Source organism: Entelurus aequoreus, linkage group LG10 (genome assembly GCF_033978785.1).
Source record: "Entelurus aequoreus isolate RoL-2023_Sb linkage group LG10, RoL_Eaeq_v1.1, whole genome shotgun sequence".
Lineage (NCBI taxonomy): Eukaryota > Metazoa > Chordata > Actinopteri > Syngnathiformes > Syngnathidae > Entelurus > Entelurus aequoreus.
Genome location: NC_084740.1, coordinates 20,961,246 through 20,981,380, shown reverse-complemented (window position 1 = coordinate 20,981,380; position 20,135 = coordinate 20,961,246). Strand labels below are relative to the sequence as shown.

At 40.6% G+C, this 20,135-nt stretch overlaps 1 protein-coding gene across 2 annotated transcripts in view; it reads right to left on the bottom strand.

Annotated features, from left to right (window-relative positions):
* The window catches only part of LOC133658360 (protein jagged-2), a 162,413-nt gene that overhangs the window by 45,619 nt on the left and 96,659 nt on the right, over positions 1 to 20,135 (bottom strand). For both annotated transcript variants that reach the window (XM_062060284.1, XM_062060283.1), the window contains exon 4: positions 2,733 to 2,981. In XM_062060284.1, coding sequence (XP_061916268.1) covers positions 2,733 to 2,981 — 249 coding nt within the window. The remainder of the gene's footprint in view (positions 1 to 2,732; positions 2,982 to 20,135) is intronic.

The window sequence follows — 20,135 nt, the reverse complement described above, 5'->3', positions numbered from 1 at the left end:
AATCGTGTATTTACATGTTCATGGTTTAATAGTATTTTTGATCTTCTGTCTATCCATCCAGTCAGGGTTTTTTTTATTTAGTTTCTATCTGCATTTGAGACTGCTATGCTATCACGTTGGCTACGTTGCTAGGTTAGCTTCTATTTGTTTAGCTTCGAAAAGCTGAATATTATTAATCGTGTATTTACATGTTCATGGTTTAATAGTATTTTTGATCTTCTGTCTATCCATCCAGTCAGGGTTTTTTTTTTATTTAGTTTCTATCTGCATTTGAGACTGATGCTATCACGTTGGCTACGTTGCTAGGTTAGCTTCTATTTTTTTAGCTTCGCAAAGCTGAATATTAATTATCGTGTATTTACATGTTCATGGTTTAATAGTATTTTTGATCTTCTGTCTATCCATCCAGTCAGGGTTTTTTTTATTTAGTTTCTATCTGCATTTGAGACTGCTATGCTATCACGTTGGCTACGTTGCTAGGTTAGCTTCTATTTTTTTAGCTTCGCAAAGCTGAATATTATTAATCGTGTATTTACATGTTCAGTCACTGTGAATGTCCATTTCGCGTTCTCGACTCTCATTTTCAAGAGGATATAGTATCTGAGGTGGTTTAAAATACAAATCTGTGATCTACAATAGAAAAAGGAGAGAGTGTGGAATCCAATGAGCCAGCTTGTACCTAAGTTACAGTCAGAGCGAAAAAAGATACGTCCTTCACTGCCTCTCAAGTCCTTCACTGTAACGTTCCTCATCTACGAATCTTTCATCCTCGCTCAAATTAATGGGGTAATCGTCACTTTCTCGGTCCGAATCTCTCTCGCTCCATTGTAAACAATGGGAAATTGTGAGGAATACTAGCTCCTGTGACGTCACGCTACTTCCGGTACAGGCAAGGCTTTTTTTATCAGCGAACAAAAGTTGCGAACTTTATCGTCGATTTTCTCTACTAAATCCTTTCAGCAAAAATATGGCAATATCGCGAAATGATCAAGTATGACATATAGAATGGATCTGCTATTCCCGTTTAAATAAAAAAAATTCATTTCAGTAGGCCTTTAAAAGTCAGGACTTTGGGAAGGCCATTCGAAAACCTTCATTCTAGCCTGATTTAGCCATTCCTTTACCACTTTTGACGTGTGTTTGGGGTCATTGTCCTGTTGGAACACCCAACTGCGCCCAAGACTCAACCGGGCTGATGATTTTAGCTTGTCCTGAAGAATTTGGAGGTAATCCTCCTTTTTCATTGTCCCATTTACTTACTCTCTGTAAAGCACCAGTTCAATTGGCAGCAAAACAGGCCCAGAGCATAATACTACCACCACCATGCTTGATGGTAGGCCTGGTGTTCCTGGGATTAAAGGCCTCACCTTTTCTCCTCCAAACATATTGCTGGGTATTGTGGCCAAACAGCTCAATTTTTGTTTCATCTGACCACAGAACTTTCCGCCAGAAGGTCTTATCTTTGTCCATGTGATGTCAGATGAAACAAAAATAGAGCTGTTTGGCCACAATACCCAGCAATATGTTTGGAGGAGAAAAGGTGAGGCCTTTAATCCCAGGAACACCATACCTACCGTCAAGCATGGTGGTGGTAGTATTATGCTCTGGGCCTGTTTTGCTGCCAATGGAACTGGTGCTTTACAGAGAGTAAATGGGACAATAAAAAAGGAGGATTACCTCCAAATTCTCCAGGACAAGCTAAAATCATCAGCCCGGAGGTTGGGTCTTGGGCGCAGTTGGGTGTTCCAACAGGACAATGACCCCAAACACACGTCAAACGTGGTAAAGGAATGGCTAAATCAGGCTAGGATGAAAGTTTTAGAATGGCCTTCCGAAAGTCCTGACTTAAACATGTGGACAATGCTGAAGAAACAAGTCCATGTCCAAAAAATTTAGCTGAACTGCACCAATTTAGTCAAGAGGAGTGGTCAAAAATTCAAGCAGAAGCTTGTGGATGGCTACAAAAAGCGCCTTATTGCAGTGAAACTTGCCAAGGACATGTAAGCAAATATTAACATTGCTGTATGTATACTTTTGACCCAGCAGATTTGCTCACATTATCAGTAGACCCACAATAAATTCATAAAAGAAGCAAACTTCATGAATGTTTTTTGTGACCAACAAGTATGTGCTCCAATCACTCTATCACAAAAAAAAAGAGTTGTAGAAATGATTGGAAACTCAAGACAGCCATGACATTATGTTCTTTACAAGTGTATGTACACTTTTGATCAAGACTCTAAATATATTATTGTATTTGTGTAAGCATAGCTAGCGATTAGTGTGCTAGTTGTCAGTTAGCAATTAGCGTGCCAGTTGTCAGTTATTAATGCACCAGTTGTTAGGTAGCAATTAGCGACGGTAAACTATATTATTTGAATATCTTAGTATTCTACAATAACAAGGTACCTTTAGGACCAGCTTAATTTATAACACAATTTTATACAAGATTTATAAGTGGGTGGTCCCTGTTCCATTTCTTCATCGGTTTGGAAATCCTTGGCCTGGAAAACCTTGAAGACCCCTGCTTTAGAGTAGTCAGTGTACAACTGGTATAGCAGTATAGATTTACCGTCCACTGGAAACCAAACATTATGGTCTAAATAGCTGCGTAGGAAAGCGAGTATAAGATAATTGTCTCGTCTACAGTCAAGCATGCGGAGGTATAGCGTATGGGGCTGCATGAGTGCTACTGGCACTAGCGGAGCTGCGGTTCATAAATTGTGCCTCACCTTCTTTGCACTCTGGTCCTGTCCAGCCCTCCATGCAGACCTTGAAGCCAGCGAGGTCACAATTGAAGTGTCCAAAGAAGTCATCCCGGGCCCGGCAGAACTTGTTGCAGAAAGGTCCGTAGTAGTTGGTGTCGCAGCGGAAGCGGAGGCGGTACTCGAGGCTGAAGGCGGTCCCGTGGTGGCGGTGCGTCTGCCACTCTTCTCCAGGATTCAACATGGAGGAGAGAAGCACACGCTCAATCAGCAGATCTGAGGGAGAGTGAGCACAAGAAGACACCTCTTAAATCCAAATTGAAAATGTCGGTGAATAACATTTCTACAAAAACAAGGCCACTTTAATGTCAAAAGTAAATGTAAGAAAATTCAATACTACAATTCAAATGTCAGAAATCAATTTGAAGATGGGATCTTCAAATAAACAATCATGAATATAATAATTTATATGCAGGTAAAATATAAAATAAACCAGGAGTCCGCAAACTACGGCTCGTGAGCCTGATCTGGCCCGCCAGCATCCACAGGCACATCCGAAGTTAAATAATTAATATAATCATAGTTTTATTTATATATATATATATATATATATATATATATATATATATATATATATATATATATATATATATATATATATATATATATATATATATATATATTAGGGTTGCACATCACTCTCTGATAAACGATTCGATATGCATCTAGATACACAGGTTACGATTCGATTAAAAAACGATATCCTTTTATTACAGACCGATTCGATTCGATTCGATTCGATTCCGAACGATACGATTCGATTTGACGGTTAATATTCAAGACTCCAAATCCCCAAGCATTGTGGCTTTACGGCACTGGCAAAAAAAACAGAATAACAAAATCACATGTCAATGTATTTATCTTTAGACATGGACCAAAAAAATCCTGGCTGAATTGTAGGATGGGAACTCCAGAGGTAAAAGTAGCACAGAATAGGGTTGGAGTGGTTGGGGGACTGTGGCTGGTATCTGTGCGCTTGTGGGGTTGTGGGGGCTGGCTGGCGTTGGCTTGCCGGCTGGTTTGGGGGCTGGCGTGCGGACGGGGTGCATTGACTTCTTCCCCAGTTGGGGGGCGCCATCCCCTGGCCGGAACTCGTATGGGTACGTTGCTGTGTGGATGGCCGGGATGCGGTGTTTGCATTGGGCATGGGGCTGTGCAGTTTTTCTGCGTTTGGTTGCTGGTATGGGCTCTGCGGGGTTGGGTTGGGGCGGGCGGGGGCTGGCTTTGTTTGGCGGGGGGTGGGCTCGCGTGACGTCACGCTAAAGTGGTCTGGTGTGGGTCACGGGCCGTGGGGGGGGGGCGGCTTCCTGGCCGTAGTTCCTGGTTGTCGGCCGCATGGACTGGGGGGGATGTCCGGGCCCTCTACTCCTCCTACTTATAGCACACACAGTCACACAAATATAGGACTTTGGGGGATTGTCCTGCGGGGAGGCATGGCGGGGGGTTGAGGATGCCTCCTATGGGGCTCCGGTCCTCCTGTCTTGTCCCCTGCTCGTCCATCCCTCAATCTTAGCTGCATATTAGACACTTAGGATTTGGAGGGCTCGGCTTGGTTGGGACCCACCAAGACCTTGATGTCCCCCAATTTTAATGGCATTATTAGTTCCCACAAGCATACATATCTCACTCACGCTACAGTACACGCATCAATAGGGACTGGAGGTCGGCTGTAATGGCTGACCTCCTAATTTTAACTACACAGTAGACACTCTGGGGGCCTTGTACACATGCATGTGGGGGGGTTGGGGTTCGGCGCACCCCTCATTGCCTTGTCGGCCGGCGCGTATTCCGGGGACTGCGTTCTGGTGGCCTGCCAGGCTTTTATTAATTTATTATTATTATTATTATCATTTTCTTATGTGTATATATGTGTGTGTATATATGTATATATGTATGTATGTATATATATGTGTGTGTATGTGTGTATATATGTATGTGTATGTGTATGTGTATGTGTATGTATATATATATATATATATATATATATATATATATATATATATATATATATATATATATATATAGTTATTTATTTATTTATTTATTTTTTTTTTTTTAAATAATTTTTATTATTTACTTACTTTATTTTATTTAATTATTTGTATTTGGTTTTTTTTATTTAATTTGTATTTCATTTTATTATTATTATTATTATTTTTTAATTATTGTAATTTTTGTTTAATCTTATTATTTATTTGTGTGTGGCGTCGCGCGGGTCTCGCTTCCTGTTGGGTGGGGTCCGTGCCCGTGTGGCCCGACCTTGCGCTGTGGGGTCTCTGTTGGCGACTTGATGTGGTGGCGGCGCGGCGCCCGTGTCTGGTCTGGATACTGTGTCTCGGTTGTTTGGGCGGTGGTGTGTTTGTGCGGGTTTGGGTTGGGGTGGTGGGGTATTTTGGTGGGGGGGGGGGGGGTGTTGGTGTCTCTTGTTTGCGTGTTGGCGTTTGGGCTTGCTGGCGGGCTGGCGCTGGCTGGTATCTGTGATCCTGTTGGCGTGTGGTTGCCGGTCGCGTTTTTTTTTTTGATCGCTTTGATTTGATTGGGTGGTGCTGGCTGTCTGGGGGTGTTGTGGCTGCTGTTTCTGCTGCCGTTTGTTTGTGGTGTGGGCGCCCGTGGCTGCTGGGTCTGGTGCAGGGGGGTGGCTGATGTTGTGACTGGTGGCAGCGCGCGCGGGTGGTGGTTGTCGGGGCTGACAAACTGTGTATGTGTATGTGTGTGTGTGTATGTATGTATGTATGTATGTATGTATGTATGTATGTATATATATATGTGTATGTGTATGCATGTGTATGTGTGTGTATGTGTACGTGTGTATGTTTATGTGTATGTATATATATATATGTATGTATATTTCTGGGGGTACGTTCTGGGCCTGACAGTCGGGTGGGAGTCGGCGCCTCAGGCTACTGCATCCGGACTGCGTGTCTGGAGCTCCTGGGTCCCGCCGTCCATCCCTTCCGGGTGCCCGTCTTGGTTGGGGCCTGCTGGGTCTGGTCCCTGCGTCTACTGTGGTGGCTTGGTGCTGCAGGGTATTCCGAGGTGCTGCGAGTCGGCCAGTTGTTGGGGTAGCGACATTGTGTGTCAGCATGTCTGTGATCTTCTTTTAATTCTTTTTTTATTTATTTATTTATTTTTTTTTTTTAATAAATAGATTTAATTATTTATTTATTTTTTTCCTTTTTTTTTTTTTTTTTTTAATATATTTTATTAATATTATTATTATTATTATTATGTATTTATTTATTTTATTTATTTATTCCCCTACCTCAGGGGGGGGACTCGGCGGGGCGGTTGCTGGTTGTTCCTTCTCCATCGTTGGGGTCCCTGCGGGTGGGGTGGGTGGTTCCTGTGGCCCCGTGCTGGGTGGTCCTGTGGCGGCCGGCTTGGGTGGGGTGGCCGTGGGCTGGCCTCGCCGCGCTCTCCGGGGGTGGGGGGGGGCTCGTGGGGGCCCTGTTGCCGGTGGGGCGGGGGCGGTCTTCCCGTCCGGTTGCGGGGGGTCTCCGGGCCCCTCTGGCGGGGCGTCCCGCCTTTCTGTCCGTGTGGGGTGTGGTCTCTCGCTGGCTTGGGGTCTGGCTTCCCCCTGTTATTCTCGTGCCTTGTCCTCTGCCGGGTGCGTCTGTCTGCGGCCTGCTGCTGGCCCTTGTGGGCGGCGCAGTGAGCCAGGCTCTGGGGTTCCTGTCGCTGTCCGGCTTGGCTGCGTGGGGGCGGTGGCCCCTGGTTCCCTGGGCACCACACCTACTGTTTGTGGGATGGGTTCTCGGGGAGGCTGGGGCCGTACTCTGGCTCCCGCACACACTGGGAGTCAAATGTATTGTACATGCAAATTCACATATACTCACACACATACATACAGACATACATAGGTACCTACGCTCCCACATACATATACAAATAAATACAGTACATATTTACACACTCAAAGTTCGTACATCCACACGTATGTATACAAACATACTGTATACACATACTGTACATATACATTCACTGTAAAAACATACATATACACATACTGTACATATACACTCACTGTACAAACACACACATACACATACTACACATACATTCACTGTACAAACACACACATACATATACTGTACATATACATTCACTGTACAAACACATATATACACATACTGTACATATACATTCACTGTTCAAACACACATACTGTATACACATACTGTACATATACATTCGCTGTACACATATACACATACTGTACATATACATTCACTGTACAAGCACACATACACTTACTGTACATATACAAGTACATATGCACACATACACTCATGCACATAATCACGTTTCATCAAACATATATTAACGTTGTTGCCCTAGGGTAAACTGGGTATAACACATGGCACACTGACAAAGCTTAACCTATTGTTACTATAACAATCTACAAGGTTAATGTAGGTTGCTTCTCTTTCTTCCCCTCCATTTTTCTGCATTCTTTCGTATCTCAAGTTATCATTACGTATATTTATTGTTGCATTTGAACAATTGTATTGTTGATAATAAAGGTAAAGTACTGGTATTGTTTATTATCAATAGCACTATTTCTATTGGTATTCATATTGCTCCATTTTTAGTGTAATAATGCTCATTGTCATTTATGTATTTTTTTTTAAATTTTCGCTAACTGCTTATTTGCTATTACTTTTACCATCATATTTGTACATGTCGTATTTGCTGATGTTGCTCTGTTGTTGTTGTTGTTGTGTTTGCTGTTGTTGTTTTTGTCTCTCTGTCTAATCCCCCTCTGGTCCCCACAATTCCCCCCTCTGTCTTCCTTTTTCTCTCTTTCTATCCCCTCCTGCTCCGGCCCGGCTGCACCAAATGATAATATAAATACATTTAATAAAGTCAAAATACAAGTAAGGCAACAAGAGAAGTATCCTACACTTCTCTTTTGTAAAGTAAATCTGAACAGCTGATATGGGCATCTACATCTGCTATATGATTTGCCCGAGAAGCTGGGCAGGACATTATTTTAAAAAATTTTTTTTTTAAAAAACACACAAAAAAAAAAAAGAATAGTAACAACAAAGTGCAATATTTCAGCCTGAGCATAGTTTTGAACACTAGAGGTAGGTAACCAAGATTCAATATTTCAACCTGAGCATATAGTGTTTTGAACACTAGAGGTAGGTAACAATGAACACTAGAGGTAGGTAACAAAGATTCAATATTTCAACCTGAGCATATAGTGTTTTGAACACTAGAGGTAGGTAACAATGAACACTAGAGGTAGGTAACAAAGATTCCATATTTCAACCTGAGCATATAGAGTTTTGAACACTAGAGGTAGGTAACAATGAACACTAGAGGTAGGTAACAAAGGTGCAACATTACAATGTAAACAAGTTACACACCTAGTACACATCTCAAAATGTGGCAACAATTAGCACAGTGACAAGTGCTTTGTGTAAAAGAATAGAGAAAATAAATACATATGTAAAAAGAAAAATCAAACTACTGTGTGAGAGGTACCGTTTCCCAGGTCAAAAAGCAGTAGTTCACTTACACTATGCCTGTGCATTTTCATGATCACTGTCCTCTGTTTTTTTGGAGGGCAGATTTTTTTTTAAGGAAAATCAACTGATCCACATGCTCATGTTTGAGCAGACTACGTTTTGTGGAAACAATGTCTCCCGCAGTACTGAACACACGTTCAGATTCCGTGTGTTTCACTTGATGTACTTTTTTATGCCGAAAGAGGCGATTTCAGCCACTTGAATGACGGCGAAATCATTAAAGGCTCACAATTTGTAATCCATCCACAAGTAAAGAAAACTTGGATTATTTCACTTTATGTACTTTTTTATGCCGAAAGAGGCGATTTAAAAGAGGCGATTTCAGCCACTTCGGTCATTACAGCCGAGTTTAGATATACTTTTCGAGACGAGTGACGTAAGCGCGCTCCCGCATCAGGGGGTGCATTTTACGGCAGGGGTGCGTTTTTTTTAGCAAGAGATGACAGCAGTGGCAAGTCCTGCTGCTCTTTCCACCACTGTAGTGGGTTTTTTGAAAATCTTTCTCGGTCCATTATCACCTTCGGTCAGACTGACGCTTTCGTTCTCCTCCACATTCATTTTCCGTGTTGTCTCTTGTTTATCACTCGTGCTAATACCAGCTAGGCGGCTACCGCGTTTGGCGAGTAGCTTCAGCTCTCGCGTTGTTTTAGAGACGCTGACGCATATTGTAATCTAGCCAACCCATGCAAAGTCTAGCGATAACCGATCCATGACTCTATAACCGATTCAGCTAGGAATTCATGGATTATTCGCATTGATTGAGGAGTCTGCTACCGATGCAATCTAATCGCTCACTTGTTGAACCGAATACTCGGTCGCATCGGTTTATCGTTCACTACCCTAATATATATATATATATATATATATATATATATATATATATATATATATATATATATGAGCTATGCTTACATAATATGTATATTATTATATCTATTTTTGTCTATTTTTTTCGTCATTGTTTTATACAAATAAGGCAACAAGAGAAGTATCCCACAGTTCTCTTTTCTAAAGTAAATCTGTACAGCACATATGCACATCAACAATATCATTCGCCTGAGCTGCAAAAAAATCGAAAATGTGTAATATATATATATATATATATATATATATATATATATATATATATATATATATATATGTGTGTGTGTGTTTGTGTGTGTATATATCAGAGAATCATGTTTAATATAAACAGCGGGATTTCTAACAATTAGGGAGGTTTGTGCCGTGTTGTCCTCCTACACAACAACAATATTAAAACAAAATTATATTTTTTCCCCATCTTTTTCCATTTTAAAGGCCTACTGAAATGAAATGTTTTTATTTAAACGGGGATAGGACATCCGTTCTATGTGTCATACTTGATCATTTCGCGATATTGCCATATTTTTGCTGAAAGGATTTAGTAGAGAACAACGATGATAAAGATCGCAACTTTTGGTATCTGATAAAAAAAAAGCCTTGCCCCTACCGGAAGTAGCGTGACGTAGTCAATTGAAAGGCTCCTCACGTTTTCCTATTGTTTTCAATGCAGCTAGAGCGATTCGGACAGAGAAAGCGACGATTACCCCATTAATTTCAGCGAGGAGGAAAGATTCGTGGATGAGGAACGTTAGAGTGAAGGACTAGAATGCCGTGCAAGACATATCTTTTTTCGCTCTGACCGTAACTTTGGTACAAGCTGGCTCATTGGATTCCACACTCTCTCCTTTTTCTATTGTGGATCACGGATTTATGTTTTAAACCACCTCGGATACTATATCCTCTTGAAAATGAGTCGAAAATGCGAAATGGACATTCACAGTGACTTTTATCTCCACAACAATACATCGACGAAACACTTTAGCTACGGTGCTAACGTGATAGCATCGTGCTTAACTGCATATAGAAACAAAATAAATAAATCCCTGACTGGAAGGATATATAGAAAATCAACAATACTATTAAACCATGGACACGGTTAATGCTTTCCAGCCTGGCGAAGGTTAACAATGCTGTTGCTAACGACGCCATTGAAGCTAACTTAGCAACCGGACCTCACAGAGCTATGCTAAAAACATTAGCTATCCACCTACGCCAGCCAGCTCTCATCTGCTCATCAACACCCGTGTTCACCTGCGTTCCAGCGATCGACGGTGCGACGAAGGACTTCACCCGATCACAGATGCGGTCGGCGAGACGGAGGAAGTTAAGGTGAGTTTGGCGGCTAGCGCGTCTGCTATCCATCTCTGTCTTCCTGGTTGTGTTGCTGTAGTCCGCCGCTAATACACCGATCCCACCTACAACTTTCTTCTTTGCAGTCTCCATTGTTCATTAAACAAATTGCAAAAGATTCACCAACACAGATGTCCAGGATACTGTGGAATTTTGAAATGAAAACAGAGCTTTTTTGTATTGGATTCAATGGGGTACCAATACTTCCGTATCAACTGATTCCGTCACGCGCATACGTCATCATATATAGACGTTTTTAACCGGAAGTGTGGCGGGAAATTTAAAATTGCACTTTATAAGCTAACCCGGCTGTATTGGCATGTGTTGCAATGTTAAGATTTCATCATTGATATATAAACTATCAGACTGCGCGGTCGGTAGTAGTGGGTTTCAGTAGGCCTTTAATACATTTCGGAAAAAGCTACAGGGAGCCACTAGGGCGGCGCTAAAGAGCCGCAGATTGAAGACCCCCCGCTCTATATTAATATAGGTTTTATGATGGCCAGAATGATTTACATTTCAATACAAATCAGTGGAATCAACAAAAAAATAGCTGGTTCACTTTGCATCAACGATGGAGCATTTTATGCTGGCTGTTAAATCGCAAGTAATGGAAAGCTGAAGAGGAGCCATCTTTGAAAAGACCTTCAATATTTCTATTCAAACAAAACTGAGGGAGGTCATTCTATCCTCAAAGAACTTAATGGGGTTTTTTTTTGTACTACTATAGTCAAGGACAGTTTGAGGAGTGCAGGCAGTAATCCGCGTTGATTGGTAGTGCCGGTGGTCCTTTCTGGCAATATCTGCTTTATATACAATATATATATATATATATATATATATATATATATATATATATATATATATATATATATATATATATATATATATATATATATATATATATATATATATATATATATACTGGGAACGTCTTTAGTGTAGAAGCTGTCAGGAGCCCAGGTGGATGATAATGATAAGAAGATGTAAGCGCAGCAGTGTAGGACAGAAAGAAGGAGAGCTGGAAACAGTCTTCTGTCCCTCATCCTCATTATCTCTACTATCTTCTTATTTTTGGGGGGTGGGGGGGAGGTGAAGACTAACCGGATCCATCAAATGGCACAATGACATGGAGGACGTTTGATGATGAGAACGAAGTCTCGACAGGGATGAGGAAGCATCCGTCGGAGTATGTGTGGTGCGCTTTAGATACAGCCGGCAGCTCACAGTCACACAGCTTTTCCTGATTAAGGGGAGAAACAAGCAGCCGGAAATGAAAGTCTTCTTTAAAAAATAAAAATAAAAGACCTTCTAACCTTGTGTGATTAGAGACATGGGGGACGAGGAGGACATCCTGGCACACATTATAATGGTGCCTCTGTGAGTATTATAGTATATAACCTACTCAGTGGCCTAGTGGTTAGAGTGTCCGCCCTGAGATGGGTAGGTTGTGAGTTCAAACCTCGGCCGAGTCACACCAAAGACTATAAAAATGGGACCCATTACCTCCCTGCTTGGCACTCATCATCAAGGGTTGGAATTGGGGGTTAAATCACCAAAAATGATTCCCGGGCGCAGCCACCGCTGCTGCTCACTGCTCCACTCACCTCCCAGGGGGTGATCAAGGGTGATGGGTCAAATGCAAAGAATAATTTTGCCACACCTAGTGTGTGTGTGACAATCATTGGTACTTTAACTTAACTTTATTATGCATACCGTATTTCCTTGAATTGGCGCCGGGAATATAGTATTCGCCTGCCTAGAATTACAGCCGGGTCAAACTCGTTTCGCAAAATAATTAGCGCATGCTTGGCACTTCCGCCGGGTCAAATATGAGTCATTAAATGACTCCCGCCTCCAGGTGGTAGAGGGCGCTAGTGATCCTTCTTGCGACTACCAGTACTGCAGGAGACAGGTACTGCAGAAGAAGACAACAAGCAGCAAGCATGCAGCAATTGTTTGCTTGCACTTTTAACATGGAGGATTACATATCTAAAATAAAACCGTTTTCTAAACTGGACTTTCAATCGAAGCAGGAGGTAATAATTAAAGGAATATCTCCAGAGACTTTTAAAATTGAAGAAAGATGAGAAAGACTGCCTTTGATCAGAAGCAGCTGCACATGGACCCATCTACAAGTAAAGGTAAGATCATAATAACGTTTTTTTTATTAAATGTGTTTTTAATGATAAGGTATGCGCCGGAGTGAGAAGAGGTTTTAAAATAATTAGAGCATGCTTGCTCATTCCGCATGGTTTTGGTAACCGCAGGAGTGAGAAGAGGTTTTAAATTAATTAGCGCCCCTGCGGCTATTCAAGGAAATACGGTATATACACAGGCCGGACACTTGATTAGGTACAATCTAATTACAGTTAGATATGCATTGTGCAGCTATGGCTTTATTCCACTTTATTGTGCTGAGCCCTCTTCTGTACTGCCGCTACACCTACGACTGCAGTCCGACCCACAACAACAACCTCATAGTGAAGTTTGCGGGCGACACTACGGTGGTGGGACTCATCTCAAAGGGGGACAGCCTACAGAGAGGAAGTCTGGAAGTTGGCAGACTGGTGCTCAGACACCAACCTTGCTCTGAACACCAAGGAGATCGTCGTCGACTTCAGGGAACACAGCACTGACCTAGCCCCCCTCTACATCAAGGGCGAGTGTGTGGAGAGGGTCCACACCATCCGGTCTCTTGGCGTCCTTATCTCTGACAACATCTCCTGGTCAGAGAACACTACTGCCATCACTAAGAAGGCTCAGCAGCGGCTGTACTTCCTGAGAAGTACAACCTGGACTCCAACCTGCTGCTGACCTTCTACCGCTCATCCATCGAGAGCCTGCTGACATACTGCATCACGGCATGGTACGGCAGCTGCACCGCTGCAGACAGGGAGAGGCTCCAGATAGTGGTAAAGGCAACATAGCGGATCATCGGCTGCCCCCCCGCGATAGACATTTACACCTCCCGCTGCCTCAGCAGAGCTACCAACATTACCAAGGACAGCTCCCACCCTGGCTTTGACCTGTTTGACCTGCTGCCCTCAGGAAGGCGCTACAGGGTCATTAGGTCTCAAACAAACAGACTCAAGAACAGTTTTTTTTCCTAAAGCCATAACCACGGTGAACTCTCTTAGGCACTGATTTTATAGTTTAGCACCTCTCCGTGTGCAATTTGTTCTTTCCACCCTCAGTCTGAATGCTTCTGTATACACTACCGTTCAAAAGTTTGGGGTCACATTGAAATGTCCTTATTTTTGAAGGAAAAGCACTGTACTTTTCAATGAAGATAACTTTAAACTAGTCTTAACTTTAAAGAAATACACTCTATACATTGCTAATGTGGTAAATGACTATTCTAGCTGCAAATGTCTGGTTTTTGGTGCAATATCTACATAGGTGTATAGAGGCCCATTTCCAGCAACTATCACTCCAGTGTTCTAATGGTACAATGTGTTTGCTCATTGGCTCAGAAGGCTAATTGATGATTAGAAAACCCTTGTGCAATCATGTTCACACATCTGAAAACAGTTTAGCTTGTTACAGAAGCTACAAAACTGACCTTCCTTTGAGCAGATTGAGTTTCTGGAGCATCACATTTGTGGGGTCAATTAAACGCTCAAAATGGTCAGAAAAAGAGAACTTTCATCTGAAACTCCACAGTCTATTCTTGTTCTTAGAAATGAAGGCTATTCCACAAAATTGTTTGGGTGACCCCAAACTTTTGAACGGTAGTGTATATGTATATCGTATAATATTTGATATTTAAACCACATTCGTTCTCAGGACTGGACTGCGCACCTTACCTCCTTTTGCACTATTTTTTTTTTTCTTCCTATGTTTTGCATATATGTAGACTGTCACACTGATACTGGAGTTGCTTTTAATCTTATAGTAACTGTGTATAGTGACAATAACAAATGCATTCTATTCTATTCTATTATAGCTATAAGCGAAATGACCATAATGTCATGTTACAGTATGTTTATTATTATGGTAGTTTGCAGGGATAGAAATGTAGTACCGCATTTTCCGGACCATAGGGCGCACCGGGTTATAAGGCGCACTGTCGATGAATGGTCTATTTTCGATCTTTTTTCATATATAAAGCGCACCTGATTATAGGGCGCATTAAAAGAGTCATATTTGGCACCTTAAATTAGGAGTGCTCCAACTGTATGGAAGTAAGAGCTGTCTCCCGACTAAGTTGCAAGGTTACACACATTATTTCATGTGGCAAATGTCACAATGAAACCAGAAAAATCCAGCCAAAGCATCTGGTCTTAATCGCGAGCATTAATTTATCGCTAGAGATGGACCTACCGTATTTTCCGGACCATAGGGCGCACCAGATTATGAGGCGCACTGCCGATGAATGGTTTATTGTTGATCTTTTTACATATATAAAGGGGCCGTATTATGATTATTTTCTAAATGTAAAAGACTTCCTTGTGGTCTACATAACATGTAATGGTGGTTCTTTGGTCAAAATGTTGCATAGATGATGTTTTACACATCATCTTCAAGCCACTTTCTGATGGCTACTGAATTCACTACTTTTATAGACACCGACTGAACTACTGGTTATCGAAGTCATGTCAAATCAAACAGTGCCAAATTTCAATTCCTTTATTGCTTGTGACGCCACTTCCAGTTGCAGACTAAACACCTGCTCGAACACTTGGCGAGGAAACAATCAGTCAAGCTGCACTTAAATTGCCTTTCGGTAATGTTACAATTTTCCCTGCCAACAAATCAAGTATGCCTGATAGACAACAGTCAGACGTAATGTAGGGCTCCATTTTTCCAAAATGTGATAGCTTGATGCTAATTTACATTGGCTTTGCCATATACCGTATTTTCCGGACCATAGGGCGCACCGGATTATTAGGCGCACTGCCGATGAGCGGGTCTAGTCAGGTCTATTTTCATACAAAAAGCGCACCGGATTATAAGGCACATTAAAGGAGTCTTTTCTTTTTTTTTCTAAATGTAAAATACTTCCTTGTGGTCTACATAACATGTAATGGTGGTTCTTTGCTCAAAATGTTGCATAGATGATGTTTTACACTTCAAGTCACTTTCTGACAGTCTCTTCAGGATGCGCCGTTTTGTGGGCAGTCTTATTTACCTTCGACAGCGTCTTCTCCAAGCAATCTTTGTTGTAGCGATGTAGCGTGCAAGGACGGGGGTGGAAGAAGTGTCAAAAGATGGAGCTAACTGTTTTAATGACATTCAGACTTTACTTCAATCAATAACGGAGCAGCATCTCCTCATCCGTGGCTCACTAGTGCAACAACAACACCCGAAAGCGTCCGACCAGAACTCTCTAATAACTAAAGTTCCTTGGGTGAATAATGTAAACTCACTACACCGGTATGTTTTAGTGCTTTCATGGCGAGTTTACTGACAGATATAAGTAAGAACTTTACAATACTTTATATTAGAAATGGCAACAGTGGAGGATGAATGTCACATAACAAGAAGATAGAGAAAAAGAAGAAGCTTATCGACTACGGAGTCGGCGCAAACCACAAAGGCTGACACGTGCAATTTTTCAGGACTTATGCAGATCCCAAATACAGATCAGCAGGTACCAGAAGGTAAGAAAAGTTGCTTTTGTATAATATTGTGAAACAAAACGCCAGATAATATGTCTTACCTTATACACACACCATAATAATACTCCTATGTTGAAGCACAGTACAATCCATCAAGCGGTGTGGCTTCATAGCTTACCAAAACCCTACTAAAACATTCTGATAGATTTTTGAGCACCGTGTGTAATGTTCTATATTTTCAATGGAACATATAAAATGTTGGTGTTGTTTACTTGAGTCATATTGCAGTCTACACGTATCTCTTATGTGTGACTGCCATCTACTGGTCACACTTATCATTACACCATGTACCAAACAAAATAGCTTCGAGGTCGATAAAAAAAAACAGCATTATTCCGTACATTAGGCGCACCGCGTTATAAGGCGCACTGTCGAGTTTTGAGGAAACAAAATGATTTTAAGTGCGCCTTATAGTCCGGAAAATACGATAAGTGTCAAAATACTAGACACAGCTCTTTTCTTTAATACAGATCCAATATGGGATTTCTTTAGATCAGGGGTGTCCAAAGTGAGGCTGCGGGGCCATTTGCGACCCGTAACACATTCTAAAGACAAAATAAACACTTCTCGGATTAGAACATTCCACACCAAAAAATATTCTGTCTCAATTCCCCCAAAAAATTTGATCTGAAAACCAAAAATGGCAGACGACCTGTAGACCTGCAGACTAGTATTTGATTATTTTCATGTGCCTTGTCATGATGAATATGTATACAGGTTTCTTGCAAGATATGGTAAGTTTTTAAGTGTGTTAAAGCCCTCAAACATGTTTTAATTTGGTATAATAATTACCAAATACTCTGTCTCAAAGTGTTAACATGTGCTCAATGTTGCCTTACTATCATTGCTATATTGTCTATTACCATTGTTGGTATTTTGTCTATTACCATTGTTGGTATATTCATTCTTCCTACATTGTTGATACAAATTATTGTTACAGTGTAATAATTATTGCAACCTGCGGTAATGCCACTATGATACAACATTTGTATTATAATCCTTGAACAAAGTAAGAGTGAAACTCATGTGAATAATCACTGAATGGAGAACTGGGGGTGGGATTAAATAAATTATCTTCTTCCCACTCCCTTTCAGGCAAAACTGGACAATCATGCATTACATACTATACATTACCTTTTGCACTATATTAATTTATATTATTATGTGTTGTCAACTTTGTACTTTTTTTATGTCATTGCCTGAAATAAATAAATAAATGAAAAAATAATAATAATAATAATGAAAATAATGATAATAGAAATAATAAATGTAATATTTTAAAAGCATGGCTTCATAGTAAAAGAGTGCATGTACTAGACTGGCCTGCCTGTAGTCCAGACCTGTCTCCCATTGAAAATGTGTGGTGCAATATGAAGTCTAAAATATCAGAAGGGAGACTGTTGAACAACTTAAGCTGTACATCAAGCAAAAATGGGAAATAATTCCACTTCAAAAATGTGTCTCCTCAGTTCCCAAACCTTTACTGAGTGTTGTTAAAAGGAAAGGCCATGTAACACAGTGGTAAACATGCCTTTTTTGCAATGTGTTGCTGCCATTAAATTCTAAGTTCATGATTATTTGCAAAAAAAAAATAAAGTTTCTCAGTGTGAACATTAAATATCTTGTCTTTGCAGTCTATTCAATTGAATATAAGTTGAAAAAGATTAGCAAATCATTGTATTCTCTTTTTATTTACCATTTACACAATAAGACAACTTCACTGCTTTTGGCTTTTGTACATGCAATATCCTCATTTAAATAAGGCGGTCTGCACCACTTTACATTTGCACATGGAGTCTAAGTAAATCGCAAGCAACACGCCCACTGATAGCACATGCTATTTTATAGATTGCACCTGCTGTCTGGCGTGTGGTTTTTAGTTCTTAGTACATCAGGCCCTGAAAGTGTTAAGATATTCTAATTAAAACAGACTGGCTATGTTTCAATATTTTTTTAAGGCATTCCAAGTTTGTGGTAGATTAGAATGCTGCAAGTTACCAGAATCCTTTAGGACAAAACAACAATCAGAAATGATGTTAACTACATTTCTTTAATATTGCTAACGCAACCAATTTGCCTTTTTCTTGAGTCATTTCTGGCCAAAAGACAACTCTTCCAAAAATCACTTAATTTTTGTTAGCGTGTGAATATTTATGACACTTTGAGCAACAACGCACTGGTAGTGACAAACCTGACCGATAGAGCCACCCTCAAAAACATCTGCAATCTTCACGGATTAAAAAAAATTAAGCCATGTTTTTAAGGCGGGAAGAAATAACAAACGCTCAGCGCTGTCGCTTGTTCTGAAACAACAACTCCTCCTTTTCCAGTCTATATGCAAATATTTTTGCAGGACACTAATGGAGTCCAACCTACAAATATTGCATTATCGTATACACATGCGAAACATTTGTATTTCCACCAGCACCTTGTTTTTCCAATACACCTTATGGTTATTTAACTCAATTCTTGTCACATTTTCACAAAACCAAAAAGCTGCAACCGGATTTCACTATTTTTTTCCTATTTTTACCTCAGTTGTAAAGCCAAACATCAAAGATCCTCTATGACAGGGCCGTGTTGTTTTTAAATAACTACAGTAGTACCTCAACTTACAGACTTACAGAATAATTGGTTGTGTGAAGGAGCTCTTAACTCAAAACATTTGTATTTCAAATAAATGAAACCTATTAAAATCAATTGATATCTGGTGCTTGGGCCCTAAACAGTGCAGTTTTACCAGGTAACATGGCTTTTAAAAAGAAAAGCAGACTTGGATACTAGGTACTGTATAGAAAACAATACAATGGAATGTACTACTAACGACTACAGTCGTTTTATGAAGTAATGTAATAATAATGTACTTTGGGAAGTGGACATCTACGGTATCTGCTTCTGCGTCAAACACACCATCAACAGCTTTTCTATATTTTCATGGATAAATAATCGCTGATATTTCAATGTCTTTGGCTGGCGTTTGATTCCTCCTGCGTCTGTGCAGACGAGCATCGATACGCTTGTACAGCTTCGGCACGTCGACTAAACAATCAGTCACGTTTTTGATGATTTCTTTCTTCAATTCAAATAATATCATCTTCCTATTATTCTCGGCACTGTCCTTTACACTCACTTTCTTCTTTCCGATGGTTAGATAACAATAAGTTACCGTATTTTACGGACTATAAGGCGCACCTAAAATCCTTTAATTTTCTCAAAACTCGACAGTGCACCTTATAACCCGGTGCGCCTAATATACGGAATCATTTTGGTTGTGCTTACCGACCTTGAAGCTATTTCATTTGGTACATGGTGAAATGATAAGTGTGACCAGTAGATGGCAGTCACACATAAGAGATACGTGTAGACTACAACATGACTCAAGTAAACAACACCAACATTTTATATGTTCCACTGAGAATATAGAACATTACACACGGTGTTTCAAAATGTATCAAAATGTTTTAGTAGGACTTTGGTAAGCTATGAAGCCACACCACTTGATGGATTGTACTGTGCTTCAACATAGGAGTATTTTTATGGTGTGTGTATAAGGTAAGACATATTATCTGGCGTTTTGTTTCGCAATATTATGCAAAAGCAACTTTTCTTACCTTCTGAAAATCTGTGCCCATGTCCGCCTTTGTAGTCCGCGACGACGCCGTAGTCGATAAGCTTCTTCTTTTCCTCTATCTTCTTGTTATGTGACATTCATCCTCCAATGTTGCCATTTCTAATATAAAGTAGTGTAAAGTTCTTACTTATGTCTGTCAGTAAACTCGCCATGAAAGCACTAAAACATACCGGTGTAGTGATTTTACATTATTCACCCAAGGAACTTTAGTTATTAGAGAGTTCCAGTCACGGGTAGGGATGATGTTTGATAAGAAATTATCGAGTTTGAGCCTATTATCGAATCCTCTTATCGAACCGATTCCTTATCGATTCTCTTATCGAGTCCAGATAGGTTGTTGTATATGGCAAAAAACACACAATAT